Below are 12,829 nucleotides of genomic sequence, written 5' to 3' on the forward strand. Positions count from 1 at the left end.
ATCATTGCAGTCACGAAAGCTTTAAATCGAAATTTAGTGGTTAGTGCACTATGCTCTTATAACCCTTCGACATGAGGTCGATTCCCTTGCCACGGCTCACATCAGTGGCGAGCGATATCACAACCAAATCCCTGGACTGGACTCCTCTCCTTACCCTTGCCCCAAAACCTTTCACCGCACCCGCACTGACCAGCGTGAAGTATGGTCAGACAACCCGCACTAACCAGCGTGGTGAAGTATGTTCAGACAACCCGCACTAACCAGCGTGGTGAAGTATGGTCAGACAACCCACACTGACCAGGGTGGTGAAGTATGGCCAGACAACCGGCACTGACCAGCGTGGTGAAGTATGGTCAGACAACCCGCACTGACCAGGGTGGTGAAGTATGGTCAGACAACCCACACTGACCAGGGTGGTGAAGTATGGCCAGACAACCCGCACTGACCAGCGTGGTGAAGTATGTTCAGGCAACCCGCACTGACCAGCGTGGTGAAGTATGTTCAGACAACCCACACTGACCATCGTGGTGAAGTATGTTCAGACAACCCGCACTGACCAGGGTGGTGAAGTATGTTCAGGCAACCCGCAATGACCAGCGTGGTGAAGTATGGTCAGATAACCCGCACTGACCAGGGTGGTGAAGTATGTTCAGGCAACCCACAATGACCAGCGTGGTGAAGTATGGTCAGACAACCCGCAATGACCAGCGTGGTGAAGTATGTTCAGACAACCCACACTGACCAGGGTGGTGAAGTATGGCCAGACAACCCGCACTGACCAGCGTGGTGAAGTATGTTCAGACAACCCGCACTGACCAGCGTGGTGAAGTATGTTCATACAACCCACACTTACCAGCGTGGTGAAGTATGGTCAGACAACCCACACTGACCATCGTGGTGAAGTATGGTCAGACAACCCGCACTGACCAGCGTGGTGAAGTATGTTCAGGCAACCCGCACTGACCAGCGTGGTGAAGTATGTTCAGGCAACCCGCACTGACCAGCGTGGTGAAGTATGTTCAGGCAAACCCGCACTGACCAGGGTGGTGAAGTATGGCCAGACAACCCACACTTACCAGCGTGGTGAAGTATGGTCAGATAACCCGCACTGACCAGGGTGGTGAAGTATGTTCAGGCAACCCACACTTACCAGCGTGGTGAAGTATGGTCAGACAACCCACATTGACCAGCGTGGTGAAGTATGGTCAGACATCCCGCACTGACCAGCGTGGTGAAGTATGGTCAGACAACCCGCACTGACCAGCGTGGTGAAGTATGGTCAGACAACCCGCACTGACCAGGGTGGTGAAGTATGTTCATACAACCCGCACTGACCAGGGCGGTGAGGTATGGTCAGACAACCCGCACTGACCAAGGTGGTGAAGTATGGTCAGACAACCCACACTGACCAGGGTGGTGAAGTATGTTCAGACAACCCGCACTGACCAGCGTGAAGTATGGTCAGACAACCCGCACTGACCAGAGTGGTGAAGTATGTTCAGACAACCCGCACTGACCAGGGTGGTGAAGTATGGTCAGACAACCCGCACTAACCAGCGTGGTGAAGTATGTTCAGGCAACCCACACTTACCAGCGTGGTGAAGTATGGTCAGACAACCCACATTGACCAGCGTGGTGAAGTATGGTCAGACAACCCGCACTGACCAGGGTGGTGAAGTATGTTCAGGCAACCCGCACTTACCAGCGTGGTGAAGTATGGTCAGACAACCCGCACTGACCAGGGTGGTGAAGTATGTTCAGGCAACCCACACTGACCAACGTGGTGAAGTATGGTCAGACAACCCACATTGACCAGCGTGGTGAAGTATGTTCAGACAACCCGCACTGACCAGGCTGGTGAAGTATGTTCAGACAACCCACACTTACCAGCGTGGTGAAGTATGGTCAGGCAACCCACACTGACCAACGTGGTGAAGTATGTTCAGACAACCCACACTGACCAGCGTGGTGAAGTATGGTCAGACAAACCGCACTGACCAGCGTGAAGTATGGTCAGACAACCCGCACTGACCAGCGTGGTGAAGTATGTTCAGACAACCCACACTGACCAGGGTGGTGAAGTATGGTCAGACAACCCGCACTGACCAGCGTGGTGAAGTATGTTCAGACAAACCGCACTGACCAGCGTGAAGTATGGTCAGACAACCCGCACGAGGTCTTTTTAAAGCAATCGGCAGAATTTAGTTGTACGGCTGAACTTAATTTTCTTTCGAGACCTTTCGTTCGATCCACTGCTGGATGAAGGCCTCCCCATTTGCACCGCCTTAATGTTAATTTTATTAACCGTTTTTTTTTAAACGAAGCAGTTGGAACGTTACCAATACAATTTTATTTTATGAAAGATTTACTTTAATCATAACATCTGTCGTAATACATACACAATATGTACTGCATGTTGAACTTCTTTCGCACCGTACGTAGCCAACCGTGCTAATCGGAGGTGCGGGGAAAGGTTTCAATATTAAAACAAAAGCTACTACTAACCCTGTGGTGTCTACAGAGCAACATAAAACCCCGCACTTTACACAAGTAAAGTGCTTTTTCACAAGTAGTTTCACACGTAGGAGGCTTTCGCAACCAATATCCATCATAAAGGTTTTTTTTTGTCGTGTCGTTAATCCCGCCACCACCCGACACACATGCCAACTGGTAATGTCTGTCACGTAAACAAAACGTGCCAATTCGTTACGAGAGTAAAACCCCACAACGTTAGACAATTGGAGTACGACGTTTCGTCGGTAATTGCAACCAGCTTCATCAGGCGACAGCCAGACTTGTGGAAAAAAAATCATGTTACGTTCTTTAAACAGACGGGGGAGAGGGGTGGGGGAAAGGGGCGACAAATGTGATGTCGTGTCACTTGGTGAGCCCCCCTCAGGTACTGAGCGCTACTACTAACCTTTTACAAGTAGTAGCGCTAAGTGAGCTGCTGCTGCTGCTTTCTGTAGCAGCACAACACACCAGAAGGCCAGCAGACGCTCTCACCCCGCGTGAGAGAAGGCAGGGCAGACGACGGATATGAGCGAGAGAGAGAGAAAAAAAATATATACACAGAGCTCAGTTTCTAATTAACAAGGCGGTAAATTAAAAGTCAAAGTTTAGCCAACTATGGTGTATCGGCGTCTCGAGGATCCTCTCTCGCCGGCCGCTTTCACGCAGACTGCAACCGAGCAGGGGGGGACGGGGGCGGGGGACGGGGGGCGTTACCAGGGGCAACGGGGGGACGCGGCCCCCGTCCCCGCAGACGTTGTCAACCCGCCTCGCCATTGGTCGGCGAGCAAGAAGGGCGCGCGCCCAGTGATGTGTCGCGCCATTGGATGCAGGGGGTGGAGGCGATAACTCGACACGTGTTTTGGTTATAACTTGACACGTGTTTTGGTTATAACTCGACACGTGTTTTGGTTATAACTTGACACGTGTTTTGATTATAACTCGACACGTGTTTTGGTTATAACTCGACACGTGTTTTGGTTATAACTCGACACGTGTTTTGGTTATAACTCGACACGTGTTTTGGTTATAATTTGACACGTGTTTTGGTTATAACTTGACACGTGTTTTGGTTATAACTCGACACGTGTTTTGGTTATAACTTGACACGTGTTTTGGTTATAATTTGACACGTGTTTTGGTTATAACTTGACACGTGTTTTGGTTATAACTTGACACGTGTTTTGGTTATAACTCGACACGTGTTTTGGTTATTACTCGACACGTGTTTTGGTTATAACTCTACACGTGCTTTGGTTATAACTTGACACGTGTTTTGGGTATTACTTGACACGTGCTTTGGTTATAACTAGACACGCGTTTGGACTTAACTCGACACGTGTTTTGGTTATAACTTGACACGTGTTTTCGTTATAACTTGACACGTGTTTTGGTTACGACACGTGCTTTGGTTATAACTCGACACGTGTTTCAGCTATAACTTGATACGTGCCTTGCCTATAACTTCAAGTGTTTCTCACGGACACCCCCTCCTGCACCTTCCTTGTAAATCCACGGCCGGATGAATGACAGTCGCTACCACCCACACGCCGTGCAGGTCGGGAGGGGTTTAAATCTGACTTGAGAAAAGCGGGGAGCTTAGAAGTGTATGAGAATAATGGCCTACCCAGTCTTTGAAAAAAAAACTCATTCATAAAAAACACCCCTTAAATGGGAATATATTTTTATATATTCGGAAAATGTGTTCGAGTTTTGTTACTGCTTGTGCTTCACTGCCTACGCATGATTAAATTATTTATCAGTCTTGTTTGACTTCACTTAGCTCTACATGCATTACACCTTATGTCAATGCATTGACATGTATTTATGCTTTTATATTTTTAAAAATATTAAAGGGTTGCAATACACGCACAACTTGAGATTGTGGCTTGGATATAATGAGATGTCCCCGAGATCGTCTTCACTTGCCATTTCACGAATGAGTGAAATGTGTTGCATATGCTTATGAAAAAAATCAAAAGACAGTCGTCACGTTTAACGAAACCACTTTATTACATTACGAAAACGTTCCCTTAATATCAAACATGCTGCATGTTCAAATAAAAGGACTGTTAGCTTTGCTTACAATAAACAGCCCGACAGTAAATATCAAAAGGCCACACTTTTGCAATCAAAAGATGCAATTGAAACTTTTTATATATACATACACAATGCCAGAATGTGGTCAACAGGTTTTTAATTGTTGAATTATATAAAATATATATTAAAAACCTCATTAACACACATTTGTATTCAATACCAACATATATGCAAAAAATGCAATGGATTGTACTGAAGTGTGTTGCAAATGACACATTTTCAAGAATCAATTGTCTATGTTGCCATGTCACCACGATTCCATACAGGATATCAAAGTAAATCAGAAAACACAAGTACCCTTGAAAAAGACACCACTTCAAGCTCAACTTGTCAAGAGGGTGGAGACAGAAGATGGTTGAGTGTAGCATTGTCCATACAAATACATTTTACACTTGAGTGGCCTTTTAAAGCATCGTTCAGTGGCTGGCTAAACACTTGACCTGCACTTTGCAATTTGACCAGGAGAAAAAGTGCAGAAAATTTTGGTACATACTAATTTATTCGAAAAGTCTTTCAATAGCTTCAGATCACCCTTTTAGAAAAAGTATTAGAAACGGTGTTAGGAAAATAATAACATTTACAATGTACTTTTTGTACGATTTGCTTATTACATTTAAGCTTAAGGCCCTCGACTCAATCTGCCATCTATTACAAAATACTACAGCAATGCCTTGTTCAAGAGATTTTGCACTCCACAAATAATTGTTTCCCATCTGTGTTCATAAGTGAATGTAAAATTACAACGATGTGCGAGACATTTGCAAGACTCATTAGATTCAGAACTACTTGTCACGCATTCAGCAGTTAGGACACACGTTTAAAATACAGCCTTACATTTAGCTGTGGGCAAACATATCAGCAAACGGTGTCCATCCCTTCAGTACAGTAATACACAAGCAGGCTGGACGTAACACAAAAGAGACAGAAGCTCCACTGTGATGTGTTAAACTTGGATGTAATGTTTTAAACTTTCTCCTGTGTCTAGCCACATCATGCAAGGTCATGGTTGTGCATTGCAATCAGCCGAGCTGCGCAGTGTCGTCCTCAGGCCCTCTTGAGGCTGAGCAGGCCACGGATACGGCGGGCCAGCACTTGCACGAAGGCGTATCGCGAGCGCATCTTTCCGTACGTGCTCTCAATGTCCTGCAGCTTCTTGTGCAGAGCATCCCCGAAACAGATGGACGCGTCGCTCAGCAGCTTCGAGGACACGAGACGGGAGGAAGCAAAATGATATGCAAATTATACATTATTTGTGCGCCACAGGCTTATTATGGACCTAATTGTAACTTTATTCATTTTCGGTGGTGACAGACCTGGCCCTGATTTAATTTTTTATAGTTTGATACAAATTAAACTTTATATCATGCACTATTAAATGCAAAAAACTGAACAAATACTAAATTATTGCATTTTAAAACCGGTCATTTTTTTAGGAACTATAAGAAGTGCTATCATTAATTACTGAACTGAGACTCTAGAAGTACAGCACAAAACAAAAATGTAAAGAAACATTGATATGCTCAAAAACAAGATACCTGGTCTACATCCTGCCGTGTGATTCTTGATAAAGGCACAGAGGATGGCTGGTCATTCTTCGCAACATGGCCAAATGGGTCTGAAAGACAATTGTGTACACGTTATGCAATCCGCAAATAAAATAAGATTAGTTACGTACATAATATAATTCCAAACCTTTTAAGTTAAAGGATGAATTGTCCATTAGCAAATGAAAACACCAGCGCCAAAAAATTGTGGGGAAAAAGTACGTTACATAATGATCGCACAATCATTAACCATTGAAACTTGTGTTCACAGACTCCTCATTTTCAGCAGGGTTCTTTGCACAACAGCAAGTTATTAAGAATTTCTGATCGATCACTTACACTAAAACTTATGGTGATGGAAGAGGTTTCTCACCCTGTAGGTGTCGTGGGCGCAATTGGACGGTAGAGGCGCCCAGGTAAGAGTCACAGGGGTCAACCGGCACGCAGTGCTGGCAGTAGAACTCCAGGTGGCGCCACAGCACAAACAGGCTGTTCTCCAGTGTGTCTGCAGAGCCGTCAAGGCAGTTCTAAAGAGCCATTTGCTTGAAGCATTAGCTCGTATACATTTCAGTGAATGTTTTAGTATCTCGTTTGTACCGTTGAATGGTTATTTTCTGTCTTGATTGTACAGTGTCCTCTCATTTAGTCTCAATGTAACAGCACAGCAGGTACATGTGTGGATGTACAGCTATTTGTTAATCCACTGCCGAATGAGGGTGGGCTATGGGAGAAATTTGCCAATACTTCGGCCACACTGATCAGTGCAGGTTGCTTACAGACAGAGAGCATAGATGGGGGAGCATAGATGTATAAGTAAAACAAAGTAATTTGCTTCACTTCCCTCTGCTGTCACCACGTAATCTCACGACATTAGCACGTCACTTTGCATATTTGCATCCACTGTACATAATACATTCTTACACACGCGATTCGACATGTGTAGAGTGATGGTGAGAACCATTTCAATCGGCGAATGAATGCATCATTATGCAAGCCGAGTCCGTATATAGTGAGGGAAAAAAGTATTTGATCCCCTGCTGATTTTGTACGTTTGCCCACTGACAACAGTTGGTGCGATTATTCGCAAATGGAAGAAACACAAAAGAACTGTCAATCTCCCTCGGCCTGGGGCTCCATGCAAGATCTCACCTCGTGGAGTTGCAATGATCATGAGAATGGTGAGGAATCAGCCCAGAACTACACGGGAGGATCTTGTCAATGATCTCAAGGCAGCTGAGACCATAGTCACCAAGAAAACAATTGGTAACACACCACGCCGTGAAGGACTGAAATCCTGCAGCACCCGCAAGGTCCCCCTGCTCAAGAAAGCACATATACATGCCCGTCTGAAGTTTGCCAATGAACATCTGAATGATTCAGAGGACAACTGGGTGAAAGTGTTGTGGTCAGATAAGACCAAAATGGAGCTCTTTGGCATCAACTCAACTCGCCGTGTTTGGAGGAGGAGGAATGCTGCCTATGACCCCAAGAACACCATCCCCACCGTCAAACATGGAGGTGGAAACATTATGCTTTGGGGGTGTTTTTCTGCTAAGGGGACAGGACAACTTTATCGCATCAAAGGGACGATGGACGGGGCCATGTACCGTCAAATCTTGGGTGAGAACCTCCTTCCCTGAGAACCTCCTTCCCTCAGCCAGGGCATTGAAAATGGGTCGTGGATGGGTATTCCAGCATGACAATGACCCAAAACACACGGCCAAGGCAACAAAGGAGTGGCTCAAGAAGAAGCACATTAAGGTCCTGGAGTGGCCTAGCCAGTCTCCAGACCTTAATCCCATAGAAAATCTGTGGAGGAAGCTGAAGGTTCGAGTTACCAAACGTCAGCCTCGAAACCTTAATGACTTGGAGAAGATCTGCAAAGAAGAGTGGGACAAAATCCCTCCTGAGATGTGTGCAAACCTGGTGGCCAACTACAAGAAACGTCTGACCTCTGAGATTGCCAAAAAGGGTTTTGCCACCAAGTACTAAGTCATGTTTTGCAGAGGGGTCAAATGCTTATTTCCCTCATTAAAATGCAAATCAATTTATATCATTTTTGACATGCGTTTTTCTGGATTTTTTGTTGTTATTCTGTCTGTCACTGTTCAAATAAACCTACCATTAAAATTATAGTCTGATCATTTCTTTGTCAGTGGGCAAACGTACAAAATCAGCAGGGGATCAAATACTTTTTTCCCTCACTGTATGCCTGTGCAAATTACTACGTTCCAAACAGACTCCGCCGTGTGCTCTGCGCAGATAGGATACAGTTGTGAAGGGCGAGCAGCGCTGCATGGTGGTTGATGATGCGGGTGAGGCGGCGCTTTGCCAGCTCCTGTCTTTGGCTGGTTGATAGCTTCTCCACGCCCGCCGGTAGCATTGGCTGGGACAGCTGTTGCAGCAGGGCACAAAGCAGATGCAATCACGATATCCAACAATTGCATGGATCATGGAGGAGCAAAACACCAACGGCTGTGACGAATGTCCAATGACAGGCAGGCAGACAAAAAAAATGACTTTCAACGGTTTTGTTTGCGACTACACAAAAGAAATCATGAAACGAAATCTGTACCCGCATCTACATTTTATTCTGAACAATAACACGTGTTATTTATTCCATTGTTGTAAAAAAAGGTAAAATTGAAATCTCATAAAACCAATACATGTCAAAGATTTTTCTTCTTTAACCAGTGCTCGAAATCGGCCAAAACGATCCATTCCCCTGGGAATTTGATGCATCAGAAAGAAATGCGTGGCGATTCCAATTGTTCAACTCAAATGTATGTTCTTGCATTAGACAAACGATTTGAACGTTTTAATGTATTAAATAAATGATGCTATTAATCATGGCGATGAATACCAAATTAATTCATTCTCCTTGAACATGTTAACAGGAATTGTTCTTGTTAAGCTCTCGCTTACAATTCGGTCAAAAGTATTCCCTCTACAATCCTATTGTCTCCTTCCCATGAGCCCGTTTAGACTGAGGTGAGTACAGCCTAAATGTGTGCCAAACCTTTGTCTTGTTAGCCCCTTCTTGTTCTGTACTTCGTCTCATCTATTGCATTCTCTGTAATTTTATACCATCTTGTGCACTGTCAAGACTATGTTACAGCCTCCTATTTGGAAAGTATGATATATCATTGATCCTTCATTATGGTTCTATTAATTAACTATTTTTTTGCAATTTCTACTTTACCAAGAAAGGCCCACTGAGCTATATAGCTCTTTTTCAGAAGCAACCTGGGCCACAAATGATACCTCAAGCAAGTGGCTTATCACGTGGAAATTTATTGCAGCCAAATACTCTAAACGCATGTTTCTAAATGTGTAGGGAAAAACCAGCGGACCCGGTTTATACCAAGACCGCATTTGGAGAAACAGCAGCATCCTTCAGACTGCTATAGCAAATTGTTACTAAACAGTATTAGCCATTTACACTAGCCCTTGGGCACATTATATGTATGAAGCCTAATAGATAACCTTTTGCAAGAACATAAAGCACAAGAGCAAAAATCATTAAGTAGCTTTGCGCATTAATTTCCACCAGTGTTTCTCAAAACCTCTCATCTGAATCCAGTTTTGATAGTTCTATTTACCAAATGTATGCCGAAAGGAAACCCCCTGTGGAATCAAAATTAAGTGAAATGGCTTGATATACTTCTAGTTATGCATTCGGAATGTAATTATTCACCTCACCACCGAAATTTGAATAATTATCACAATTGGCTATCATGATTCAATTGAAGAATCGATTATATTCTGTAAAATCTAGTCTCAAAATCATTTCATCCCTCTACCCTAAATGTTACATTTGCATGCCCATATGCATGTAAGAATTTATTTTAATTGATTAAAACATACATGTATATTGGCTACACAAGGGTTGTTCAACTGGTGGCTCGAGCGACAATTGGCCCATGAAGCCTTCTGGAGTAACCTACTGAGAGATTATGGTCTGCTTAATAAGGCTAGCAGAGACTTAAAGAGATCAAAGAGACTAACCAAAGAGATGAGGACGATGCAGACAATTAAAGAAATATAATTAATATTAGTCAGATGAAAGCAAGCTAACAAAAGAGAAAAATCTGGAGACAAGATCGCCTGGATTAGTAGTCACGTAAGCATGTAATGACGCCACCATGCCACAAGATGTAATTTTACAAAGAGACTCGCTGGAAGGACCCTGGTTTCCAACATAGTTGTAAAACCTTGCTTATCGCGATATACCTCTCTCAAGTCGTCGGCTGAGAGTTGTTCAAGGCCCTGCAGCTTGTGCAGGCTCTGCTGGTGCATGTTGTGGACGTGCGTAAAGTCCTCGGCCGCCTGCCGCACCAGGCAGAAGAGTACGCCGAGGCTAGGCAGCTGCCAGGCCGGAGTCACCGACAATGGGTTCTCTGTATGTCAGGTATAAACATGCTCAGATCAGCACTGCCAACCTTTTTGCACTGGTCTGAAAAGCAATTGAAATTAGTGGATTTTCTTATATACAATACTGGGTACATCAACATGTCCAGCCCTTTTGTAAATTAATTGTTTAATGCCTCACTCTATACAGGTCGCAGGGATTATATTTATATTGAGCATAATTCAAGACAAACTGGTCTGGGCAGGTTGGGGGAGCAGAGTTCAACAATGATGGATTTTTCTCGACTGCCGTTGCTGACAATGTAGACCCACAAGCAGCCTACATCACCTGCTTTATGACTAATGCTCCCCCTTCTCAAGCACTATCAAGATTCAAGCCTGCTAAGCTTTCGAGATCGGAGGGTACATTCCGGGTGATTTCAGCATGGGCTGCACTCATACTGGGTATTCATAGTTATTTCAGGTAATATGTTGATGACAATTATTTATATATAGCAACATATTCAACTAGACAACAGATTTAATATATTCAGGAAAAAACCACAAGCTAAAGACTTGAGTTCAAGATTGGTCATGTAAATTCATATCTGGTTACTATCAGTTCAATGAGTGAATCACAGGGAACATGGCATGTATGCTTCTCTCACCATCCCTGCGAGACCCATCCTTCTGCAGGGCCTCGGCCAGACTTGGCGTAAAGAGACAGACCATCTGCTGTGGAGCGGTGCCGGACTGCGTGAGAATTGTTCGGCAATAATCCACGACGTTGGCACAGATCTGAACAAGCGAGACGGACAACCGAGAACAAGCACGCACTGATGCACTTGCCTTGGGTACAGCCACCCACGGGCAACATATTTCAATGAAAATGCCCACGCAAGCTCCCGGCGGCTTCCTTTACCTGCTGTATGGCCAGGGTGGCCTCGTCCCTCTTGCTCAGGCCGTTAGATTGAGCACCGTCATCCAGGGTTTTGAGCTGACGCAGCCAGTCCGAGCCGCAGAACTTGAGCAGAAGGCTGAGCGTCTGCCGCTATTATAAATTCGTGGCATAAGAACATTGTAGGGAATAAACCATCTGTGCTAATCATAAGGCTTGAAAATAAACTGAAAAGCGTTTTGCAGGTGTGATGCAACTTCATATGGTCATAATATGGCTTTCGCTGCTTACTTGGATGCGAGATAGGTGTCCCTTCAGCTCCAACAGAGCCACCTCGTTACCTTGGAAGTCCAGCACAGACAAGAACTCTAGTGTGCAAAAGGAAACATGATAAGTACACTTCCAATTTGAACAAAACAATGCTCAATTAATTATTGAGTTTTAACTATACATTCTCTATAGTCTGGTTAGTTGCGCATAAGAACCATTCTTTCCAAAAAACTAAAATTGCAAGTGTAGCAGTGGCTTACCGTGCAATGCAGTTTTGCAGATGATGCTTACAAGCAGAGCAAGCTCCTGCAGGGCTCCCAGGCTGAACTCCTGGCACCGCAGGATGGACTGCACTGCATCGCCGTGAACCACCAGGAACTGAATAACCTGCAATGTGTCAATGGGTTATCACCGTCCGTCCGTTGCCATTGTAGCCCTCTGTTGTAAAAGCCTCAGCGTAGGTGGTTGTGCCTCTCGAAAAGTAAAAAAAAAGTGTGGGTGTTTCCCAGCATAGGGATGGATGTCCCACCTGGCTGGCGGCCTGCTGCTGCTGTTGAGACAGCGACGTGAGGATGGTGGAACATAGTTGCAAGGCGGAAAAAAGTATCTGCCGGTATCGGTCCAACATCGAAGGGATGAAACTCTCCCGGTCTTTACCGCCGTACAAGCTGCGGATTGACATTTATTTTCGTAAATACCAGGCATACTTTTTTTTAAATCAATGCCCACCATTGCTACAATGCAAGAGTAGTGACACACACTTGCAGTAGAGGGGCTATGAACGATATTGGACATTGCCTGTAGGGGTCGAGCTCTGGACGGAGGCTGAACACGCGGCATTGTGCCAGGCAGGCGATGACACCGGCTCTCAGCAGCTCTGTGGCTCCCTGGGGACTCCGGGCAACGCGAGTCAAAAAGGCCTGGACAGCAGAAAAACAAAGGTCATGTAGAGCAGGCAGATCATTTATATACTCTAATGAAAGCATCAACCCTGTACAGCCCTTTTGTCAATCGACTGCTGGATGAGGGTCTCTTCATGCCTGTGCAGCTTATGGTGGTTATTCAGTCATACGTTGCTCAGTACAGGTTGGTGTCGGAGGGGGGGGGGGGCAGAGACAGAGAGCACGGAAGTACACCATGACAATGAATAGTGCGG

The 12,829-nt window shown here is 44.9% G+C and overlaps 2 protein-coding genes across 3 annotated transcripts in view; both read right to left on the reverse strand.

Moving 5' to 3' along the window:
• EFCAB6 (EF-hand calcium binding domain 6) overlaps positions 1-3,205 on the reverse strand; it is a 43,062-nt gene extending 39,857 nt beyond the window's left edge. Inside the window, exon 1 of the mRNA XM_032949211.2 lies at positions 2,921-3,205. The gene's annotated coding sequence lies outside the window, so the exon portion shown is untranslated. The remainder of the gene's footprint in view (positions 1-2,920) is intronic.
• A 1,295-nt stretch (positions 3,206-4,500) lies between these two features.
• Positions 4,501-12,829, reverse strand: part of NUP205 (nucleoporin 205) — a 32,746-nt gene continuing 24,417 nt past the window's right edge. For both annotated transcript variants that reach the window (XM_032949214.2, XM_032949213.2), the window contains exons 33-43: positions 12,472-12,593; positions 12,203-12,341; positions 11,934-12,060; positions 11,695-11,771; positions 11,428-11,556; positions 11,174-11,303; positions 10,389-10,555; positions 8,427-8,550; positions 6,529-6,660; positions 6,147-6,226; positions 4,501-5,808 (exon numbers count right to left, since the gene is read on the reverse strand). In XM_032949214.2, the coding sequence (XP_032805105.1) occupies positions 5,656-5,808; positions 6,147-6,226; positions 6,529-6,660; positions 8,427-8,550; positions 10,389-10,555; positions 11,174-11,303; positions 11,428-11,556; positions 11,695-11,771; positions 11,934-12,060; positions 12,203-12,341; positions 12,472-12,593 (1,380 nt within the window). In that variant the 3' untranslated portion in view covers positions 4,501-5,655. The remainder of the gene's footprint in view (positions 5,809-6,146; positions 6,227-6,528; positions 6,661-8,426; positions 8,551-10,388; positions 10,556-11,173; positions 11,304-11,427; positions 11,557-11,694; positions 11,772-11,933; positions 12,061-12,202; positions 12,342-12,471; positions 12,594-12,829) is intronic.

The sequence above is a fragment of the Petromyzon marinus genome, chromosome 7 (assembly GCF_048934315.1).
Source record: "Petromyzon marinus isolate PM22_M1 ecotype Great Lakes invasive population chromosome 7, UKy_Petmar_22M1.pri1.0, whole genome shotgun sequence".
In the NCBI taxonomy this organism is placed as follows: domain Eukaryota; kingdom Metazoa; phylum Chordata; class Hyperoartia; order Petromyzontiformes; family Petromyzontidae; genus Petromyzon; species Petromyzon marinus.